The sequence below is a fragment of the Peromyscus californicus genome, unplaced genomic scaffold (assembly GCF_007827085.1).
Source record: "Peromyscus californicus insignis strain IS unplaced genomic scaffold, ASM782708v3 Scaffold_13__1_contigs__length_99412109, whole genome shotgun sequence".
NCBI lineage: Eukaryota > Metazoa > Chordata > Mammalia > Rodentia > Cricetidae > Peromyscus > Peromyscus californicus.
The window spans coordinates 24,007,542-24,032,336 of NW_026294424.1; the positions used below are offsets into that span (position 1 = coordinate 24,007,542).

The 24,795-nt window shown below is 41.4% G+C and overlaps 1 protein-coding gene across 2 annotated transcripts in view; it reads left to right on the plus strand.

Annotated features, from left to right (window-relative positions):
- Commd1 (copper metabolism domain containing 1) overlaps positions 1-24,795 on the plus strand; it is a 141,113-nt gene that overhangs the window by 16,529 nt on the left and 99,789 nt on the right. For both annotated transcript variants that reach the window (XR_008217417.1, XM_052734702.1), the window contains exon 2: positions 18,156-18,437. Coding sequence is in view for 1 of the 2 variants with exons in the window: in XM_052734702.1 (XP_052590662.1) it covers positions 18,156-18,437 (282 nt within the window). In the remaining variant the exon portion in view is untranslated. The remainder of the gene's footprint in view (positions 1-18,155; positions 18,438-24,795) is intronic.

Sequence of the window (24,795 nt, forward strand, 5' to 3'; positions counted from 1 at the left end):
CAGGGATGCTTTTGAAAGATGTATTTTTTCAGTCTTTGGCATGCTCTCTCTTCCCCCCCTTCTCTCCTCTATCCCCCTCTCTTTCCTCTCTCTTTCTCTTTCTTCCCACCCTCCCTTCCTTCCTTGGCTATCTTTCCTGATTTTCTATAGTTTTTTCCCCTGTTTTTTCAAGACAGGGATTCTCTGTGTAGCTCTGGCTGTCCTGGAACTCACTCTGTAGACCAGGCTGACCTCAAACTCACAGAGATCCTCCTGCCTCTGCCTCCCGAGTGCTGGGATTAAAGGCCTATGCCACCACACCTGGCAACATTTACTTATATGTTTGAATGTTTTGCCCGACTGTATGTATGTGTGCCACATGTGTGCCCTCAGAAGCCAGGAGATGGCACCATATCCCCTTAAACTGGAGTTACAGATGGATGTGAGCAACCTTGTGGGTGTAGGAATCAAACTCATGACCTCTAGAAGAGCAAGTTCTCTTAACCACTGAGCCATCCTGCCAGCTCTCTAATAATCTTCTTAGGTCTCTTAAAGTTAGTAATAGGGTTAGAGAGATGCTTTTCTATATTTTTAATGTTTAAAAACTAGTGACCCATAAAAAACAATGTGAACGTCAGATGTCAGTGTGATAAATTGTCTCATTTTTGCCCTCCCAGGGCAGAATTGGGCACTTAGAACAGAGACTGGATGGCAAAGCCTAAAATATTCATGTCTGGCCTTTTGGTGGAAAAAAATGCCTAGAGCCTGCTGAGAATCTTAGTGTTTGAAAATGCCTCACCATGTTATCTGTTCTGCTGTTAATGGGCATCCTGCTTTGCCTGTTACGAGTAGAAGACCCTACTTTTTTCTTGAGACAGGACTTCGTTGTGTCCCAAGCTGGCCCTGCACCTGCTGTCACCTGATGTGACCCACAGGGCGGGCACCAGCTTGAGGGCCAGAGTTCTCACCGTGCTGCCGCGTCTGCTGCTGTTCTCTCCTGTTTCTCTTACTGAGCACAGAACCAGTTTTGGTCTGTCCATAGGATGGTTTTACAAGTTTCTGTACAGTGGAATTTGGCTCTGTTCTGTCATTACATAGACTGAAAGGTATTCCCTGTGCCCGCAGTTCTGTTTCTTTTAGATTTTTTTTCACAATGAAGAAGCAGCTTTCTTAGCAGCTGCAAAGAAGAAAATTAGATAAATGTATATATTCTCCCTAAGGAGAGATTTTCTTTTTTTCTCATGATGCTGGGGCTCTAACCCCAGGGCCTCCTGCATGTGAGGTGGGCATGCTCCACTACTGAGCATACCCTCAGAACTCCCAGGTTTTATGTTTTCCTATCCTTGTCGAACTTTTGAGGCCTTTTTGTTTATTTATTTTTGTAGTGTTGGAGGATGTGCTCTACCCCCAGGTCTATAAACACCTCTAGTGCCTGCCCTGCTTGTCACTGAATTAGTAGTATAGAAATTAGTAATTTCTCTTAGTCCCCTCCTGTGTTGTACTCCTCCACCCCGTGCACACACAGGTTTCTCTGTGCAGCCCTGTCGGTCTGTCCTGGAACTCACTCTGTAGACCAGGCTGGCCTTGAACTCAGAATCTGCCTGCCTCTGCCTCCTGAGTGTTAGATTAGAGGTGTGTGCTACCACTGCCTGGCAGTTGTTATTATTATTATTACTATTATTTTATTATTGTTTTGAGATAAGATCTTAAAACTAGTCTCAAAATTACAACCTTCCTGACCCAGCCCCTAGAAGGCATCAGCCACCAGGCCCAGCTTTTCCTAGTTCTTTAATGATCTTTTTAATTTGGCCAGTACACTCAGGCACACACATACACATAAAATGAAATAAACATAAAAAGACACAAGTACTAACTTAGGTTCTTGAGTTGTATATAGCACAAATCAAGTATTCTCTCTCCCAAAGAAGCCCAGAGGCTGTTGATAGTACTGTAGTAGTTCTGAAAATGAAGGGGGAAGGAAGATTCTTTTATTTGTAATTATTTTTGGAGACTTCCTACCCTTAAATGCCCTAGTTGGCAGAAATGTTCATTTGGAGCTTAGAGCTTGCTCAGTGGCTCACACTATAATTCCAGCATCATAGTACTTGGGAGGAGGTAGCAGGTGAAGTTCAAGGTCATCTTGGCTGCATAGTAAGTCCAAGGCCATCCTGGATACATGAAACCCTGTATCAAAGAACAATATCAGGCAGATCAAGTAAAGGCATTTGCTGCAAAGCCTGTTGACCTGAATTAATCTGTAGAACCCATTCCTATAAATTGTCCTCTGGCCTCCACATGTGTGCACATGAATGTAGGTGGAAGTTTCTGTCCTGCCAGCAGCTCCCAAATAAACACACTGAAGCTTATATTAATTACAAATGCTTGGCTGATAGCTCAGGCTTATTACTAACTAGCTTTTACAAATTAAGTTAACCCATTTTTTATTAATCTATGTATTGCCATGTGGTTTGTGGCTTTACCTGTCCTCCAGTATGTCTTGCTTTCTCTGTCTCTCCTGGTGACTCCTCTGACTCTGCCCTTCTTCATCCTAGCATCCTTATTAGGTTGTCCTGCCTGTACTTCCTGCCTGGCTACTGCTTTCTATTAACAACATATATCCATAGTGTATTGTTCCACAGCACATGCACAAACAAAATTAAATGTGAGTGAAAAAGAAGAAAACCGTTTTATATTGAATATGGTTGCCTACAGTTGTAATTCTAACAATTGGGAGATGGAGACACAGAGTTACCCTCAGCTATGTAGCTAATTCAGGGCTAGCTTGGGCTATATGAGACCTTGATTCAAGGGAGAAAACAAAAACAAATAACCTTAGCTGCTGGCCAGAGATATGGCATCACCTTTAGGAGAGATCACCTGAGTCCAGACGCCTGTCTGGAGAAAAAAAAAGTTAGAATCAAATTCATAGAATTACAGTTGACTTTATTTTTCATGATATCTAGGTTAACTGTGAATTAGTTTTAGAATGACTAAAATTATAAATCATTTTGTTGAATAACAGTGTAATTTAATATAATCCTAATGCAATGTTCCGTAATTAGACTTGGGTAATGTGGAAGACAGCAATTATTTTCAAGATATCTAGCCTTGGGATTTTGCTGAAGCAGATATTAAGCTTTTTCTATTAAGCTGTTCTTTTTTTAAAGTTTTATTTTATGTCCATTAGTGTTTTGCCTGCGTGTTCGTCTGTGTGAGGGTTTCTGATCCTCTGGAACTGGAGTTACAGCAGGTGTGAGCTGCCATGTGGGTGCTAGGAATTGAACTGAGGACCTCTGGAAGAGCACCCAGTGCTCTTAACTGCTGAGCCATCTCTCCAACCCCAAGCTGTTCTTTTAGATACTCAGAGTAGTAAGATTAGAAAGCTGGTCTGACTAGTGGAGTTGGAGACAGAAGATACCACTTTTTTTCATTATTAAAGTGAAAGTTCCTTCAGCATTCTGTTTGATTAGATGTAGTTATTAATTTTCTTGGATGTGAGATTCATAAACTGAATGGTGTATGGTTCAGAATTGGAGTATTCCTTTTAATCATGTGACAAAACAAAATATGGGGTATCTCATTCATTCTTTTTTTAGGTTTTTCGAGACAGGGTTTCCTTGTGTAGCTTTGCACCTGTCCTGGATCTCACTCTGTAGACCAGGCTGGCCTCGAACTCACAGAGATCCACCTGACTCTGTCTCCCGAGTGCTGGGAGTGTTCCACCACCGCCCAACTTCATTCATTCTTGTATGCAAAATATTGTGCTAAGTGTGTTAGTAAATCTCTGTCACTGTGTTGTGGAATAATCTTTTTGTACACTCTGAAGAAGTGTCACTCTGTTTGGGCTAATAAAAAGCTGAACAGCCAATAGCTAAGCAGGATTTCTAGGCAAAGAGGACTCTGAGAAGAAGAAGGATGGAGACCGGAGGAGACACAGAGGAAGCAGGAAGGCAGGATGGACAACACATAGATGAGGTAAACAAGCCTCAGGGCAGCAGATAGATTAATATAAATGGGTTAATTTAAGTTTTAAGAGCTAGTTAGAAACAAGCCTAAGCTATTGGCCGAGCTTTCATACTTAATAATAAGTCTTCATGTAGTGATTTGGGAGCTGGCGGGTGGGACAGAGAAAGACTCACTATGTCACTGTGATAAATTACCTGAGACAAACAAGGAAAGACAGTTTGTTTGGGCAGAGGGTTTCAGAGTTTTCAGCTTGGTTGCTTTCAGGTTTGATACAAGACTGAATGTCACAATGACAAGAACATATAGTACAGCATAATTGCTCATCTTGTGTTGGACAGGAGGCTGAGAGTGAGGACAAGATACACTCTGCAGAGGCATGGCTCAAGTGACCTATTTCCTCTAACCCTGTCTCACATTTTTTTTTTTAATTTTTTAAATTTATTTTATGTGCATTGGTTTTGTTTATTAAAATTCTCTTCAGATTTATTTTATTATATATCTGTGAGTGTTTTCCTGCGAGTGTTTTTTCTGCATGCCTGTATGTGTACTATGCACCTGGTATCCTTGGAAGTCAAAGAGGTGTTGGAGCCCGTGGGATTGGAATTACAGATGTTGCTAGGATTCTGCCACTCCTCCAGCTGCATGACTGCACATGCGCGGTTCAGTAGCCAAGCAAGGGGTCTTAGGTCTTCTGTTATCCGTGCGCAGTGTGGGCATGCAATCTGTGCATGCGTGCCATAGCTCCATAAGCCCACATGTGCATGTGTGGGGATCCTTAAAAAGCTGATCACAGACTCTTCCCTTCTCTTCTGCTCTCTCCTCCCCCTCTCTCCCTTCTCCTCCTGTGTCTTTCCAACAGGCCTGGCCATGCTCTCTTCTGTTCCTCCCCCCCCCCCCCCCCCCCCCGCCCCCCAGTAAAGCTCTGATACTGGTTTTGTCGTGCCTTGTGACCTTTATCACATGGTGACAGCACTGCTTATTACTGAAAACCAGCAGCTGTGAGCTACATGTGGGTGCTGGGTTCCTTGAAAGAGCAACATGTGCTCCTAACTGACGAGCTGTCTGTCCTCATTATGGGTTTTTTTTGTTTCTTTTTTGAGACAGCCTTGCTATATAAACTAGGCTGCCCTCAAACTCTTAGAGATCCACCTCTCTGCCTTTTGAGTTCTGGGACTAGAGGTGTGCACCACCATGCCTGGCTCATTATAGATTTTTAATGCTTTTTCTCACCACTGAACTGTTATGTCTTGCTAAGGATCTAATTACTTAGACACATATATTATTGTTATTTTAAAAAAAAATCTGTTTTATTGTTTTTAATTATATGTACTTGTGTATAGTTATGTACATGTGAGTGCAGGTGCCAGAGGACATCTGATGGGGGCATTTTCAGGGGCATTTTCTCAACTGAGCTTTCTCTTATCAGGTAATTGTAGCTTGTATCAAGTTGACAAAACAAAACAAATAAACAACAACAACAATAACAAAACCCAAACAAACCTGTGAGAGCTCTGGTGGGACAGGTGAACAAAAGAACTTGGGCTTTGAATGAGGTGCTCCTGTTTGCTTCCTGTTCTCAGGTCCCTGTTGATATTGGCAGTGCATCCGAGGAGGAAAGAAAACAAGTGGACAGTGACTTTTACATCTAAGTACAGTTTAAGCGTCAACTAAACTATGTGTGCATACAAAAGGAATTGAGGTGGGGTGTGAGAATGGCATGTGAGAGGTAGTGTACACTGAGCAGTAGTCTCAGTCAATTGTAGGATATCCCCTGGGTAGCACAGGTGAGCTAGCTACCTTGGAGGGGCCCTGTAGGCAGTACACTGTGCAGAAAACCAGGGCTTCTGAGTCTGTTGTTGTTTGTTCTTTGGTTCTTTTTAGGGGCCCACCACCCAGCTCCCAAATAAATCTCACACGGAGGCTTATTCTTAATTATGAATGCCTGGCCTTAGCTTGGCTTAGTTTCTAGCCAGCTTCCCTTGACTTTAATTTATCCCTTCTACCTTTTGCCTCTCGGCTTTCCCGTTCTCTTAACTTCTGTAAATCTTACTCTTACTCTGTGGCTGGCTGGGTGGCTGGGTGGCTGGGTGGCTGCCCCCCGGAGTCCTCCTCCTTCCCCTCTCATTCCTAGATCTCTCCTCCCAGATTTCTCCCTCTATATATTTATTCTCTGCCTGACAGCTGCTCCTGTCCTTTTTCGTGTCTTGCTATTGACTGTTCAGCTTTTTATTAGACCATCAGGTGTTTTAGACAGGCACAGTAATACAGCTTCACAGAGTTAAACAAATGCAGCATAAACAAAAATAACACACCTAAAAATAATATTCTACAACATGCATCCACACATTCTAAACCAGTTTTGTCTTAGGAAACAAAACTTATTTTCCTCTTTCATAATGCTTAACAAGTTTATGTTATAGATTGAGATTTTCAACTAAGTGAGGAGGCCATGGATATGAAATTGAGAAAAAACAGCAAAGAAGAAAGTGCTATGTAGAATAGCAGTCATTGCTTTTCTGTGTTGGAGAGGAAATATCCATTTCTCGTGAGTTCTGTAGTAGGAATGGACCCCTGTAACAAGATGGATTAACACAGGAAAAGCAAGCAGATGTTTATGCTTTGTGCATTTACATATATGTGAGAGATACCTAGGAAACAAGTGGTTCTCAGAGAGGTCACTTTGAATTCCAGCAAAGAACTGTCCTGTTTGATTAGTGAGAAGATAATGGATTCAATGGTTTTGAGTGCTGGAGATGGCAGTTTGTGGGAAGGCCCATAAATGAAAGGTTGAGGTTGGCAGTAAAGCTTGGTAGTACAGATTCCTCTGGTAGCATCCTCAGACATGAGGGTCTTAAAGTTGTGTTAGTGGTTAACCTTTGTTCTCCATCGTCAAAAAGTAGGGAAGGAGAGTCTCTTTTGTATTTGTAAATTTATGCCTTGCAAACAAAAGTAAAGAACTCTCTGCCTTTAGCTCATTTATCTTTATGCTAAAATGGTGTATTTTGGGCTGGCATATTCTAGTCTTCTCTATGTATTCTTTACAAATTTGTGCATCTGAATGGGTCTTACATTTCTTTCTTCTGAAACTTTCTTATTAATTTTATAAACAATATTTTCAGATTTATCTCTAGGCTTGTTTTTTAACCCATATGTAATTGTAAAATGTTTAATTTCCATATATTGAGGGAGAATTATTGTGGTATTTTGAATGTAATTGGCCCCCATAATCTCATAGGGAGTGGTACTATTAGGAGGTGTGAGTTTGTTGCAGTGGGTGTGGCCTTGTTGGAGGAATTGTGTCACTGTGGGGCGGACTTTGAGTTTCCTGTGCTCAGGATACTGCCCAGCATCCTAGTCGACTTCCTCTTGCCTGCAGGATGTAGGGCTCTCAGCTGTTTCAGCACCATGTCTGCCTGCATGCTACCATGCTCCCCATCATGATGATAATGGACTGAATCTCCAAAACTATAAGTGAGCCACTCCAATGAAATATTTTACTTTATAAGAGTTGCTGTGGTCATGTTGTCTCTTCACAGCAATAAAAACCCTAACTAAGACAATTGTGCTAGCAAATTTTCTGTTACTGACTTCTAGTTTAATTTCATTGTGAACTGAAGGCATACTTTGCATGATTTTTATTCTTTCACATTCATTATGTTTTTGTCCCAGAATGTAGCCTCTCTTGGTCAAATGTTCAGTGTGTACTTGAGTAGAATGTATTCTGCATTTAGATTAATATCCTGGAAGCGTCAGTTAGATCCAGTTGATTAACAGTGTTGTTCATTTCAGCTGTGTTCTGCCTACTGGATCTATCAATTACTGATAAGAGATGTTGAATTTTTCAGCTATAAAGTGTATAGTGTATTAATCTATTTCTCCTTGTAATTCTCAGAATTTGTGATGTGCATGTTTTACAACATTTAAAGGATAGACAACAGAAGTAGATCACAGTAGAAGACCCAACTATACATTGTCTATAAGAAACTCACTTTAGGGCTGGAGAATTGGCTTGCTGGTTAAGAGCACTGGCTGTTCTTCCAGAGGACCTAGGTTCAATTCCCAGCACCCACATGGTGGCTCACAACTGTCTTTAACTCCAGTTCCAGGGGATCTAGCACCCTCATCTGGCCTCTGCAGGTACTGCATGAACATGGTGCACTTATAGACATGCAGCCAAGACATCCTTATCAGATACAATAAAAGTAAAATAATGAATCTTTTAACAACCAGAGCAATGGAAGTTGTCAGGTATCTAGAAAGACATTTCAGAATATAAGAGGGTAAGACAGGTAAAGGTTCCTCTGTTTTGTATTCTTGCTGAGGTAATTTCATATTTGACTAGAATTTGGTCTCCTTGATGGAGAATCCCATGGAAACTTACCCAACTCTGTTCTAAGAACCTAAGGTGCCCCAGCTAACTTATCTCAGCTTCTGTTAAACTGCTTGCTTCTGCTGAGCAAGATGCCAGGACGTGGTTTCGACCTTCAAAAACCCCATGTTCTGGACACTTGGGGCTCAACCTCGGCCCTAGATACTTAGGTGCAGTCCCAGCTGGTTGGAGTAGAGACTCATGTTCTGCTTTCAGTTGGCTATAAACTGTGTCTGAGTAGTCATCTCTGATGAGATACCTGTAGCAAAGTGATGATAGAGTCATTTCTCTAGGAGAACATAACATCTCTTAATATTTGTGTGCTGAAAAACAGAGCAGTAAAATAAAACCTGAAAAAAATGCAAGTCATAGATGAATTCACTTTTTTCTTTCTTTCGTCTGTTTATTTAATTTATTTATTTATATGTATTTGTGTGTGTGTGTGTGTGTGTGTGTGTGTGGTTTTTCAATACCTGGAACTTGCTTTGTAGACCGGACTGGCCTTGAACTGCTGCCTCTACCTCCCAAGTGCTAGGATTAAAGGCATGCACCACCACGTCTGGCAATGAATTCATTTTTTAAAATTGGAGATTCAGTACTTCTATTTGGAAGGAACAGATCTATGAGACAGAAAATCAGTAAGGATATTTGTGGGAAGCCAGCTGGGAGACGGGCTCCCATGTTTTACCCCAGGGTACTCGAGGAGTGAGGGATAAGAGATTTAGATAGAAGGATAGAGGCGAGAGAAATAGATAGAAACACAGGATAGCCTTGGGAGGTCCTGGATCCTTATCCACTGTCCCTTCTGTCTCTTCTAAAGGGCTGTTTATAGGAATGCCAAGGGGTGGAGCAAAAGACCTCCCCTAGCTCAGCCAAGTGTACACCCTTTCAATTACCTAGAAACCATGCACATGGTTAAACCATCTTCTAATACAGCTCTGCTGGGTAAAGCAAGCTCAGATCTCACTGGGAAACCTTTGTAGGCCTCCACAGATATTGTTGAATCAAACAGCATGACTAATCAACCACAGCAAACTGATTATTAGAGAAACTTTGGAAGTGGATGGAGAGATGAAGACATGAAACAGTGCAGTGAAACTTAACTGGTGCTGTAATGGAAGATACTGTACACCAAGAATAACTCGTGTGCAAACTAGAAACTCAGTAATGATGGCAGTGTTGGCTCCTACACTGTGGTAAATGCAGTGCATGGATTCAGATGCTGATGGGGAAGCTGTGTGCTAGAGCAGAAGGCAGTCTATTGGAACTTTAAACTCTTCTCAAGAACCTCACACTGCTTAAATTAACCTAATCAAAAATGCCTTTGGAACTCAGTGGTTTCTGAGGGTGTTCTATACAGTAAAAGCTTACTGCAAAGCTATGTTTTGGCCGGGCGGTGGTGGCGCACGCCTTTAATCCTAGCACTTGGGAGGCAGAGCCAGGCGGATCTCTGTGAGTTCGAGGCCAGCCTGGGCTACCAAGTGAGTTCCAGGAAAGGCGCAAAGCTACACAGAGAAACCCTGTCTCAAAAAACCAAAAAAAAAAAAAAAAAAAAAAACCAAAAAAAAAAAAAGGCTATGTTTTGTCCACTAGAGCGTTACAGGAGCTGAGTTTGACTTGTTTTCAGCACTGACTTCAAGTACTGTTCTCTTCAAGGAGCTAGAGGTTGTTACTGGTTGTATATAAGTGTGAATTGGTAGGAGACTGATTTGGTTCCTTATGAAGACAGGTCATACACTTGCTGCTTAAATAGTTACTGAAAAAAAAAGGTATCATTACCTTGAGTTTACGCTTATGTACTCATTTATTTAAAAAATGGACAGTCCTTTGTTTACCTCCTGAATTTGAATTTTAGCAGAACTCAGGAAGGTTCTCTCTATAAGATGTCTGTTCAACTTGGGCCTGGTATATCCTCTTCCAAAAACACCCCCTCCAGATGGCCAGCAGTTTGGTTCTGGTTGTTGACTGAGAGTAACTCTCCATTGAGCTGTGTGTTGTCAGTGCCTCCATGAGCAAGCCTCTTGAGAAAGGTTGAGTTTCCAAAAATGTGAGCCAGAAGTTGGTCAGAGCATCACTTCTGCTTTTTTTTTTTTTTTTTTTTTTTTTTTTGCATTTTTTGTCCAGTGCTGTGGACTGAACTCAGTGTCTGTGTGTATGCCATGCAATGTTATATTACGGAAACAACTCCAGTTTCCAATTCACTTAAAAGTTTAAGACTCATTTCTTTATTTTTATGTGTATGAGTATCTGCATGTATGTGTGTATATGTACATGTGCACGCCTTGTGCCCAAGGAAGTCGGAAAAGGGCGTTAGACCCTTGGAAATGGAGTTATGGATAACTGTGAGCTACTATGTGGTTCTTTGTAGAGGAACCAAACCCAGGTTCTCTGCAAAGAACCCCAGGGCTCTTAACTGCTGAGCCATCTCCAGTCCTCATTGTTGAAAATGGACTTTGTTAGAGCTGTTTTGGATTCACAGCAGAATTAAGAAGAAAATAAAAGTCCACAAATGCCTCCTGCCCCCCACCCGGTTTCTGCTTTAATATCCTGAACCACAGTGCTGTTTGTTACAGTGGATGAACCAACAGTCACATGCCACTAAGTCTATAGCCTAGGGTCATTCTGTGGTTTTGTTTCTTTGTTTCTTCTTTAGTTTTGTTTTCTTTGAGACAGTGTGGCCTTGACTTGCTGTGTAGAACAAGCTGCCTCAAACTCAGAGATCCACCTGCCTCTGCTTCCTAAGTGCTGGGTGGGATTAAAGGCGTGTGGCACCACTGCAGATCATTCTATGGGTTTTGGTAGGCATAACGATATGTAGCTTTAAAATTTCTCAAGACTAGTTTTATTACCTAAAAATCATCTGTTACATCACTCCTGATCTTGATCTTCTATAGCTCACAGGCACCTACTGTGCATCAGCCATCGTACTGGACCACAGGGTTAAATGGTAAAAATTGGAACAGAGTCCTTACACTCTTTTGTTTTGTCTTTTTCCAAACAGGGTTGCTCTATGTAGCTCTGGCTGTCCTGGAACTCACTCTGTAGACCTGGCCTCAAACTCAGAGATCTGCCAGCCTCTGCCTCCCCAGTGCTGGGATTAATTCAGGGCTTTCACACAGATCTTATTTTAGCTTGGTATAGTGTACAGGTCTACAGTTCCAGCACCTGGGATGTTAAGGCAGGGGGATTAAGAGTTCAAGGCCAGCCTGGGCTATATGAGACTCTGTCCTAATAAAACAAAACAAATATAGATCTTACTTTATATAGGATACCTTCTCTGAACCTTCAAACCTGGGACAAGGTTATCTTTCTAGACTTTACAATAAATTAGTGATATTTATCATTAGTATAGGATAACTGCCAGGCCTACCTAGATCTTGCTGTAAAAAGTAAATGCCAAAGTGTAGGGAATCAGTCAGGCATAGTGGTGCACATCATTAATCCCAGCACTAGGGATTGTGGGTTGTTTTTCTTTTCCAGACAAGGTTTCTCGGTGTAGCCCTGGCTATCCTGGAACTCACTCTGTAGACTAGGCTGGCCTTGAATTAGAGATCCACTTGGCTCTGCCTCCTGAGTGCTGGGATTAAAGGTGTGTACTGCCACTGCCCAGCTCTGATTATGTTTTTAATGTTGAGTTTGGAAAGCTTTTACATATTAGATACTAGTCCTTTGTTGTGTCTTCACAGTTCATCCTTTTTTCCAATTTTTGTGTATGTACTGTATATATTATAGTACATATTAGATATTATGTACTATTGCATATTAGATACTAGTCCTTTGTTGTGTCTTCACAGTTTATTCAGACTTTCTTCCAATTTTTGTGTATGTACTGCGGAAGCAAGCTTGCTCCTTCCTCCCTCCCTTCCTTTCTCCTTTCTTTCCTTTCTTCCTTCCTCAGAGAAAATGCTAATTTTGTTAAGTACAAATATATCAGTTTTTCTTTTTGAATTGTGCCTTTTGGTTGTCCTGTCATGGACACTTTGCATAGTCTTAGAGCCCAAAGGTTTTCTTATCTATGGGTACACTTCTAAGAATCACAGTTATACATTTGTATGAGTTTGTGTGCTTCACTTTAAATTTAATAAAAGCTGTGAGATTTACAGTTTGAGAGCCTTTCTTGCTCTGGTACCTAGGCGCCTTTTAGAATTTGAATCCTTTATCAGAGAACTGTAGTAGATGCTGTATGTGTAGACCATCTCAAAGGTTAGAATCAGTGGGTAAAAGACTTGGAGACAGCTCATTTCATTCTACTGAGGTAAGGACAGTGATGGGGATAATAGGACATTTGGAGAGTTGCAAGGGGCAGTCACCGTATTAGGGAAGAGAACAGTGGAGAAGACATGTTGGACAGAAAGAAGCTGATGCGGTGGGGTGGTGACAGAGGACCTTACAGGAGCCGCGGCAGCACTGAGGCACCCAGAAGAAACTGTCTAGAGCATGCAGCTCTGGGGATGGTAAACAGGTCCCCTGCTGTGTGAGCTGCAGTGTGGGAGGCAGGACATTGTCAAATCAGAACTGAAAGATAGGCCAGGACCTGGTTTGCTGAGCTTGGGCCTGATGCTCAGTAGTTCTCACGTCCACACATGTACCCCATTGTTTGTTTATTCATTCAAAAATGTATTGTTACTATTTCTTTTATGTATATGAGTGTTTTGTCTGCATGTAATGTGTGTGCACCATTTGCATGCCTGGTGCCCAGGGAGGCCAGCGGAGGGTGTTGGACACCCCCCCCCCCCCCAGACTGGAGTTACAGACAGATGTGAACTGCCGTGTGGGTGCTGGGAATTGAACCCCGGGTTCTCTGGAAGAGCAGCCAGTGCTCTTTACCTCTGAGTCATCTCTCCAGTCCTCTGTTCACTTTTTATAGTAAACATTTTCCTAAGACTCCTTTCATATCCTTACAGAGAGTTCTTATGTAAGTTTGTGGGGCTGGAAGATGGCTTGGTTGATAAAGTGCCTGATATTCAAACATGAAGAGCTGAGTTTGGTGTTCCAGCACCCATGTGAACAGCCAGGCACAGCAGCTCGCATCTGTGACTACAGTGTCTAAGTGGTGGTCGTGCTGGCACAAAGGTTCCTACAGCCCGTTGGCCAGCCTAGCCTAGTCAGTGAGAGACCTTGCCTCACTAAGTAAGGTGGAAACTGATTAGGAAAGTACCTGACATTGGCTTCCGGTCTCCGCATGTACTTGCACAAACATGCATGACACTCCCACACACACACACATACACACACACACACACACACACACACACACACACACACACACACTATATGTACATATATACACATACATATAATTTCATATTTTTTGAAAAATTCTATATGGCATAAATGTAAATGAAAATAATTTGTGATGTTTTAAGATGTAACTTCGAGCATTATTGTATGTATATGTTTGCACTATATGTGGAATCACTGAACATATAGCAACAAAGGCAGTTAATATACAGCTGTGCTGTATTGGCAGCTCATAAATTTTAAACTCAGCAACGATTTTCCTAAATGTTAAACATCCTGTCTATAAAGTGAAAACCTACAAGCTGTTTTTGTTATGTCCCTGAAAAATTTAGTGTTTATTAAAACTGTTCAAAAAGCACTTTCTCATATAAACGAAGTTAATTTTTAGGCTCCAGTGATTGTAAACAGGTTTCCTCAGTGTCATGTGGGGTGTTGCAATCATGTGACATGGGTCAGTTTGTTCTGTGGCATGTTCTTAAGCAGGGGTTGGCCCTACTTCCTGTCATTGGATGGTCCATAAGCTGAGAATGCTTTTTATATTTTCAGTTGTTCAAAAATGAGAAGAAAACTGAAACAAAGCTTACTAAGACTTTTCTTGAATTAAATGAAAACTGTTATTAAATGAGAATTCATGACTTTGAATTCAGTTCAAAGTCAGTTCCTTATTTTCCAATTGTGTTAAAATTTGGATGAATTGACTGTTGTTCAAGATGTTGATTGAAATCCAACCAAAATAACTTTTATGTCATAAGGCACAGTTATATCAGAATAGGTTTTGTTTTTTAAAGACATGTTGTCCTGGAATTCACTATGTAGCTGCTAATCCATGGGACTGTTTTTACAGGTGTGCATTACCACATGTATCTCAGAATAGATATCTCTTGGTATCATGAGGAAAATGATACAGACCATCTGTGTTGTAAAGCAAGATGCTAATAGAAAAATTTAACTTAATTGTAGTATATACACAAAGTAACTCCCCTCTACCGGGGGACTTGCCATGTAGCTCTACTGTCCTAGAAGTTGTTGTACACACAGGCCAGACTTACTTTTGACTGTTTACCTCCTCTACCTCCTGAGTGCTGGGATTATAGCCATGAGCCACCAAGGCTAGGCTTTAAAGTAATACTCCTATTTCGAATCACAGCTAGAGATTTTGGATCTGTTGTCTGGTAAGTAGGTGGTAAATGTGTTGAATTGTAACATGAAATATAATCTCTCAGAAAGTTTCGATGTTTGCCACACAGTTTTTATATTAATAGAGAAATGAAAAGTAGCGTGTCTGTACTGCTGGACAGCACCCTTTGCTCTTACTGCTGGTGTCCTATTATAGTGACAACTTGAGGGTCCAACTGAGAGGACTATGGTATAAATTATTTGAATAGTTGGGGTTTGGATAAGAAATGCCCTCCGAAGGCTCAGGTATTTGAACTCCAGTTGGTGGTGCTGTTTGGGGAGGCTTAAGCTGTCCCTGGAGGTAGGCCATGAGAATATACAGCTGTGCCTTACTTCCAGTTCACGCTCTCTGCCTTGTCCACGTAGCTGAGAGGCTGTCTTTCAGCCTCCTGCTCCTGCTAATACAAAGTCTTCCTGGCATGATAGACTGCTACTCCTCTAGAACTATAAGACGAAATAAATTTGCCCTTCTATAAGTTGCTTTTGGTTATGGTGTTTTATCAGAGCAACAGGAAAGTAATGGAATGTTTTGGTGTGTGCACTTGGAAGGTTGCTGAGATAGCATACACAACTGAAAGAAGACCTGCAAGAACCAGAACCCTGGGCACCATTTTATACAGAGCCACAAGACAGAGTACCCTTTCATCTCTGCTGAACCTCACGATCTTTCCTTACCCCTTCTCTTCTTTCCATTTAGCTCCGCCCCTCCTCCTTTTCTTCTTTTCAACTTTGTGCCAAAAAGTTGTAGAAACTGGATGTCCACAATCCCAGTCTCACATCCTTCTGGCACTAAAATCCCCCAAGGCAAGGCCATTTGTCTTCCTGTCGTAAGCGGGAAACTGACCTAGACCCCCGTGCACAGAGAAAAGAGGGCACTCTGATCTCATCTGATGCTCCCACCAGCAGCCTCAGTGGCCAAGGGAGAACAGTGACATAGGAAAGGAAAGCGTTGTGATTTCCCACTTCACCTCAGCGGTGCATGTCCTCAGATCTGACTTTCTAGTGTTCAGATTTAGCTTTGCATCATAATTACCCATGCACCCAGTCTTTTGGCTCCTTATTGTATATGTATAACCGTGTCTTGAGTTTTGGCACACTATCTACACTGTCTTCTCATTTTTTTCCTCCCAATTTTCCTGTATGTTGTTAAACTGAACTAGTTGGATAAATTCTAATAACACACTTTTCTCACTTGAAACAGCTAAATCTTAAAAAGAAATGATAGTGATAATTAGTCTCTGAAGGATAGTGAACTAAGCATGTAGCTAATCCTTAGGTGGTGACATTTTTGTATCATTGTTGGTAGAATGTGCCAGTTTGACGACTTCTTCTTCTTCTTCTTCTTCTTCTTCTTCTTCTTCTTCTTCTTCTTCTTCTTCTTCTTCTTCTTCTTCATCATCATCATCATCATCGTGATGCCAGTATCTACCTGTGTAGTCTGTTATGATAGCTAACCAGGTGTCTTTGTTAGGGTTTCTATTGCTGCAACGAAACACCATGACCAAAAAGCAGTTGTGGAGGAAAGGGTTTATTTGGCTTAAACTTCCACATTGCAGTCCATCACTGAAGGAAGCTGGGACAGAAACTCAAACAGGGCAGGATCCTGGAGGCAGGAGCTGATGCAGAGGCCATGGAGGATGCTACTTACTGGTTTGCTTCCCATGGCTTGCTCAGCTCACCTTCTTTTAGAACCCAGGACCACCAGCCCAGGGATCGCACCACCCACCATGGGCCAGACACTCCCCCATCAATCACTACTTGAGAAAATGCTTAAGAGCTGTATCTTATTGAGGTGTTTCCTCAGCTGAGGCTCCTTCCTCTGATGTTTCTAGCTTGTGTCAAGTTGACACACAAAACCAGCCAATATACCAGAGAACTATGGCTTAACAGTTAGGACTCTGGTTCATTGAACTTTATGGAAAGTCAGTGGCTTCTCTATTATCAATACTTCTCAGTGCTTCTGTCTACCATGTTGTCTTTGAAAATGGAATATGAGTTTCAATAGAATAGATGTGAAAACTCTTTGAAAGTAGAGTACTGTGCAAACTTAAGATACTTTATTCTACATTTAATATACTTATATTTAGTGTCTTAGTTTGGCTTCTGTTGCTGTTATAAACACCGTGACCAAAAGTAACTTAGGGAGGACAGGGTTTATTTGGCTTACAGGTTCCAGTCCATCGTCAATGGACTGAAGCCAAAGCAGGAACCTGGATGCAGGAACTGAAGCAGAGACATGGAGGAATGCCACTTCTGGCTTCTCCTCCTGACTTGCTCAGTTTGCTTTCTTAAACAACCTGGGACCACGGCCTACAGTAGGTTGAACTGCCCCCAGTAGGCCAGGCCCACCTCACCCTAACCTATCATCATTTAAGAAGCTAATCCATCATGGCTCATACCTTTAATCTCAGCACTGGGGAGGCAGAGGCAGACATCTCTGTGAGTTCGAGGCCAGTCTGGACTACAAAGAGAGTTCCAGGGCTACACACAGAGAAACCCTGTCTCAGGAGGAAAAAGAAAAAGAAAGAAAAAGGAAAAGAAATGATCCCACAGGCTAATCTGGTGGAGGCATTTTCTCAACTGAAGTTCCTTCTTCTCGAATGACTCTAGATTGTGTCAACATTGACAAAATATCCAACCACACATCTAGTTACTGTGTTTCCTTGAATGCTAGAGTGGAGAACCTAGCTTCAGTGGCAGTTGAGGTTTGAAAATATAAGTAAAGCGTCAGGTGGCATACAGTGACAGTAGAATTACTGAGCTTTTTGACTGAGATAGGCTGCAGAGTTCCATTAACATACTCACTTAACAACATTTAGTTGTCTAACGGACAACTCATGGTAGCACTGTAGCATGTCAGACCAGGTCTATTGACAATAAATTACGTAAGATTTTATCAGAGAACCAATTAATTTGACTTTTTTGTTTCATTGTTTAGAACAATTTTTATTTCCCCACTATGAAGCTGGATATGAAAAAAATTACAATTATTTATTTTATATGCATGAGTGTTTTGCCTGAGTGCATGTATTTACATCATGTTCATGCTTGGTGCCTGTGGAGGTCTGAAGAGGATATCCGATCCCTTGGAACTGGAGTTATGGACAGTTGTGAGCTGCCGTGTGTACTGGGAACTGAACCTGAGCCCTTGGCAAGAGCAGCAAGTGCTCTTAACCTCCTGAGCCGTCTCTCCAGCCCTCTGAAACCGGACATTTAAAGTTACAGTCTTGTCTTGGTATTTGAAAAGGGAGTATTTTTGCATTTGTACTATAATTGTCACTCATTCTCAGTCTTGTCACTTGACGGCCTTTTTGAAAACATAGTCAATGATTAAGATCAACCAGAACATGCTCTGTAGTTAGGCAGCTGTGTCTAGTTATCTACCAAGTTCAAATGTATATTGCTTTTTCTGTTGTCTTTGTAGTCTATTGCATCTGCTGACATGGATTTCAACCAGTTAGAGGCCTTCTTGACTGCTCAGACCAAAAAGCAAGGTGGCATCACCTGTGAACAAGCTGCGGTCATTTCCAAGTTTTGGAAGAGCCATAAGTCAAGAATCCGAGAGAGCCTCCTGAACCAGAGCCGCTGGGACAACGGACTGCGGGGCCTGAGCTGGAGAGTCGATGGCAAGTCACAGTCAAGGCACTCGGCTCAAATACACACCCCTGCTGCCATTGTAGAGCTGGAATTTGGAAAAAGTGGACAGGTGAGCTCAACTTCAGTTTCCCTTTGTAAACATTGCATTTTCATTACTTTACTAGTCCATACATTTATTTTACTTTTGTTTACAGTGTTTGCACATACACTAATCCTAAGGTCATTTTCAGGGGTAGAATCATGTGAAAATTTGGATATTCTCAGTTACAGACAGTCTAAAAAGCGGCCCAGTGCTCTTGCAGCTGTCTCAGAGAGCAGAACTGGGCAGGCATGGAGGCTGACAGTGCAGACAGACTCTCTCCGGTTAGCTGTGTGCTCATCTGCTGTGGGAGGTAGTGCTGTGGGATGGTCTGTATGGCAAGTGTGTTGCTGATTGGTCAGTAAATAAATCACTGATTGGTCAGTGGCCAGGCAGGAAGTGTAGGCGGGACAAGGAGGAGAATAAAGCTGGGAAGTGGAAGGCTGAGTCAGAGAGACACTGCCAGCCGCCACGATGAGAAACAGCATGTGAAGATGCTGGTAAGCCACAAGCCACAAGCCACGTGGCAAGGTATAGATTTATAGAAATGGATTAATTTAAGCTGTAAGAACAGTTAGCAAGAAGCCTGCCACGGCCATACAGTTTGTAAGCAATATAAGTCTCTGTGTTTACTTGGTCGGGTCTGACGGCTATGGGACTGGCAGGTGAGGGAGATTTGTCCTGACCGTGGGCCAGGCAGGAAAACTCCAGCTACAAGGTGGTGTCCTTAATATCTCAGCCATGTCAGTGTTGTTCCTAGAGACCCAGCGTGCCGTCTGTGACCTTAGCTCACAGTAATTTCCAATGTGATCTTATTGTGACCAGTGCTGCTTTTCTTTGAATTTCCAGCCATTTCAACAGGTGACTTTAGTGTCCGTGGTTTTTCTTAAAGCTACTCAGCCTCTGCTCCAGATGCTGGATTAGACTTCCAGTGACCTGGATCATATTTTCTGAGGGGGGAAGAGTGGAAAGAAACTGGTAATTAGAGACTGTCTGGACCACTGAGTTAATTATATTTATTTTCTGATAAATAATCCAATAAGTGCTTTCATTATATCCTCTACTAGAGATGTATTTCTTTTCTTAATGATAAACATGGTCCCTTTAGCTGGCAGTTTTCTTTACATCACTGTTCGTTTGTAGCACGAATCTTAAAAGTTCTTATTAGTAAAATCAAACCTGAGGCCAATTATTGGAGTGAATGCTGGAAGATCAGAGAAGCAGAATAAGCCACAGCCACCTCACCTCGCCAGTTCCTCAGCTAATCCTGTTTCCTTAGACTGGAAGCCTCTGAGTCCTCATCCAGAATGAATCTCAGCTGAACTGCTGCTCCAAAGCCTGAAACCTTAACCAGCTAAAAGCTTCTAGTTCCCGGTTTTCATGCCTTATATACCTTTCTGCTTTCTGACATCACTTCCTGGGATTAAGGGCTCACTTCCTGGGATTTAAGGCGTGAGTCACCATGCCTGGCTGTTTCCAGTGTGGCCTTAAACTCACAGAGATCCAGATGGATCTCTGCCTCCCAAGTGATAGGATTAAAGGCATGTGTGCCACCATTTTCTGGTCTCTATGACTATCTAGTGGCTGTTCTGTTCTCTGACCCCAGGTAAGTTTATTAGGGTGCACAATATTTTGGGGAAAACAATATCACCACAGTTCGTTAGTTTTTTTTTCAATGTAATTCCATACTGGCTTTAATTTTAAAACTTTTTGTTAATTAAAAAAATTAGAATGTTGCTGAGTGGTAGTGGCATATGCCTTTAATCCCAGCACTTGGGAGGCAGAGGCAGGAGGATCTCTGTGAGTTTGAGGCCAGCCTGGTCTACAAAGTGAGTTCTAGAAGAGCCGGAGCTACACAGAGAAACCCTGTTTCAAAAAACAAAAACAGAGCAAAACAAAAATTAAAATGTCTTTTATTCAGTTAGTATAAAATAGTACTAATTGCAGCAGTGGACTTGGTTTATTTCATTCTGAAGTCTATTCAGTTAATCATTACGCTATATAGTGCATATGCACACAGATCCAGACACACACACACACACACACACACACACACACACACACACACACACACACAATTATATGCTTCCTAAATCAAACATGTGACAGATTAGGAAGGTATGATAGGGTGTGGTGAAATAATTCAGTAGGTAAAGGTAAGGTGCTGGCTGCCACACCTGATAACCTGAATTTGATCTCTGGGACTCACTGATGGAGGAGAAAAGTTGACCTCTGACCTTCACACAGGTGCCAAGGATGTACATGCTCTGCCCCCAGTACAAAATAAGTAAAAATGTAATTAAAAAAATTAAAGAGAGGTATAACAATTAGATTTGGATATCTGAGTTTTTCTGGTATCTGTATATACTGTTTACTTTTTTTTTCTGAGACAGGGTTTCTCTGTGTGTGGCCATGGCTGTTATGGAACTACCTTTGTAGATCAGGCTGGCCTAGAACTCAGAGATCCGCCTTAGGCTATTTACTTTTTATTCTGACAATATACACATCCTTCAGTATCACTAAGAGGATTAATTTTAGGACACCATGTCCCTGCACAAATACCAAAATCCATGCTTAGTTCCTTTGTATAAAATTATAATATTTGCATATAACCTACATATATCCCCATTTATTTTTAAATAATTCTAGATTACTTATAATTCCTAAAACAATGTAAATTCTATATAAATTATTGTTATACTGAATTGTTAGGGAATAATAACAAAATAAAGCCTGAACATGTTAAATATATTTTGTCTGAGTATTTTTAATTTTTGGTAGGTTTTAATCTTTAGATGTGGAATCTGCCAGTAGGAGAACTTGGTTGTATTTCATGTTGTCTTTAAGTACTTAATATGTGGTCAGAGATATGTGAATATACATTTCTATTTCAGGAATCTTAGGAAATTGTTATGATATTTCTTTAACCTAGTATTTTCCTAATACTTCTTGAACTAAGATTATAATATGCATTTTAAATTTTAGTATAATAGTTTGCAAGCCATGCAGTAAAAAGAAAGAAGCTTTGATACACAGAACAAAATAGCTTAATCTGAAAATTATTTACTAGGTAGATACACAAAAGTTATATATGACTCTGTTTACATAAAATTTTAGAGAATGCCAGTGATATAAAATGATAGAAGCAAAGCAATGACTTTTTAAAAAGATTTATTTTTATTGTTTTTACTTGTATGTGTCTTTGTGTATATAAGCCAGGTGTGTGTGGGTGTGTGGGTGCCTAAGGAGGCCAGAGAGGTTTTCAGATCCCCTGTACCTGGAGTTAAAGGTGGTTCTGAGCTGCTGATGTGGTTTGCTAGGAATCAAACTCAGGTCCTCTAGAAGAGTAGCCAGTGCTCTTAACCACTGAGCCACCTCTCCAGCCCCAAAACAATGATTTTTAAGATGTAGACTTTTGCAGTCCCCTTAGGACTGCTTAGGTTCTGTGTTTTAGTATGTTGTATTTTCATTTGATTCTAGGAATTTTTTTTAACATACTATAAAATATTTATTTAATAAAAATAATTTTGTAGAACACTGTATACATAATATCGCGTAGTTTAAAAAAGTAATTTTGTAATCTAACAGAACTTAATAAAAAGTACAACAAATTGTTTTCACTTCTTTGCAAAACTTTATACAGTACAACTAACATGCTGGGTCCAGAATTCTATAAATACGGCCATATAGTGAGATACAAACACATATTTTTATTTCAATAGGTAAATAAAAAGGATGAGACTGGGTGCTATAAACTTTGAATTAAATTCCAGGGAAATGTTGCTTTGGTAATGTGAACAATTTGATTGTACTGCAATGCATGCTATTTAAAAAAATAATAAATCCCTCAAATACGGCGCCTTCCTTGTTTCTGACTAACCAGTTCCCTGTAGAGCAACAGGGTGACGCTTTTGTTCTTGATGGCAACTATGTAAAGAAAGCATTGGCCTGGTGAGCTCCCATCCAAACAGACCACACAGATTTGGTCCAGGCTTGGGTTTGCCTTGTGTTTGCCACCTTTTCCCACAATGTGACACTGGGCACACTTGTGAGAAAAGTCTTCTTGCTTTTCTCAACAGCATCCATCTATTTATTTATTTATTTGTTTGTTTGTTTATTTATTTATTTATTTATTTATTTATTTATTTATTTATTTATATTTTTTGGTTTTTTTGAGGTAGGGTTTCATTGTGTAGCCTTGGCTGTCCTTGAACACACTCTGCAGACCAGGCTGGCCTTGAACTCACAGAGATCCGCCTGCCTCTGTCTCCTGAGTGCTGGGATTAAAGGTGTGTGACACCACTGCTCAGTTTAACAGCCTCGTTTTTAATTTGCTCTTCCAGCACTAACACAATGTGTTACTGTCAGAAGCTGGCCATTCTGCTTGTTAGCCTAGAACTGCAATGTCCTTTTTTTTTTTTTTAAATTTATTATGTTATATATATGCCTGTAGACCAGAAGAGGGCGCCAGATCTCATTGTAGATGGTTGTGAGCCACCATGTGGTTGCTGGGAATTGAACTCAGGACCTCTGGAAGAGCAGCCAGGGCTCTTAACCTCTGAGCCATCTCTCCAGCCCCCATTTTGTTATTTTTATAATGCTTGATATTTTCCTCATATCTCCTTGCTTTCTTACTGCGTAGTGTAGTTCATTGGTCCCCATGTCTTGTAGATGTTTTTATTCTCCTCTTCAGTGTGTAGGATTCCTTCCAGTAGCCTCTGTGGTTCTGGATTAGTTTGTGTTTATCATGGAGACTTTTTCCTCTCCAGTTGTGAAGAGAAAAAGAGCCATCTGTTGGATGAAGTAGCTGGCAGTTGTTTTTCAGAGTTTGAAACACCATTCAGCCTTCCTGACTTGTAGATTTCCTGTGGGGAAATGTGCTGCTATTCTGATGGCTTTGCCTTTGTATGTGATTTGGTGCTTTTCTCTTACGATTTTCAATATTCTTTGTTCTGTGTGATGTTTAACTGCAGTATGGCATGATATTGTTTGTTTGGTATTCTAAATGCCTCCTGTATCTGGGTTACCATCTCTTCCCCTATATTTGGGAAATGTCTGCTGTAATTTTGTCAAATGTATTTTCTGTACCTTTTTTTTTTTTTTTTGGTTTTTCGAGACAGGGTTTCTCTGTGTAGCTTTGCGCCTTTCCTGGAACTCACTTGGTAGTACAGGCTGGCCTCGAACTCACAGAGATCCGCCTGGCTCTGCTTCCCGAGTGCTGGGATTAAAGGCGTGCGCCACCACCGCCCGGCTATTTTCTGTACCTTTGACTTAAATAACTTCTCCCTCTGTCTTTTCATCATGCTTCATAAATCTCATACATTCTCTTTGTCGTTTCTTGCTTTTGTGGTATAGGGAGTTGAACCCAGGACATACATGCTAAGTAAGCACTCAACCACTCAGCCATATCCCAGCCTTCTCCTCTTTTGTACTTTCTGTTTTTGAGGTAGGATTTCAGAAAGTTGCCTTGGCTTGCCTTAAGTTTCTGTGAGCCCAGATAGATTTTGAACTTGTGATCCCCTTCCTCTGCCTCCCAAATAGCTGATATTACAGCTAATCAGATATGCCGCTATGAAAGTGCAGTGTAAGCCAATTCAGAACAGTCGCCTCTTCAATCACAGTGACTGTTGAAGGAGCAAAGACGCAAAGGTAGAATGGCATGTGCATGTAGTCTCTCACTGGGGACAGGTGCGAGGCCTGTTTCTCTGCAGTCCCTCCTGTGGGTTTGGGGTGCTGGGCATCTCTCTGCTTGACCCGCTTCATTCTACAGTTCAGGCGAGATTCACACCTTCTGTAAGACTGCTTGGTTCTCATGAGATTTTGTCTCTAGCTAGAGGTATTCTGCAGATTAGGACTCTGACACTTGCTGTGGATTTCCAGAGTGAACTACATAGGGAGAGATGTTTGCCTCTAGATTTCACCACTGCTGACTTAGCTGGGGTCTTTTAAGAATGACTTTGTAGAGCTGGAGAGATGGGTCAGTGGTTAAGGGCACTCACTACCTGCTCTTCCGGAGGACCCAAGTTTGATTTCCAACACCCAGATGGTGGCTCACAACTATTGGTTAACTCCAGTTTGAGGGGATCCATTGCCCTCTTCTGGCCTCAGTGAGCACCAGGCATGCATGTGGTGCACAGACATACCTGAAGGCAAAACACCCACACACATAAAATTAAAAAAGAAAAAGAAAGAAAGAAAAGGAGTGCCTTCTTCCCTGGCCAGGCCTGTAATCCGAGCATTTCAGGGGCCAACGCAGGAGGGCCACAAGTGTGAGGTCAGGTTGAAGAAATGGCTCTTTACTCAGGACATTGAGGAAAGTGGTTATGATTAACACTGGGTAAAACCTTGAGGAGCTTTGTAGTTTATGTTGGTTGTGGTCACTTTAAAA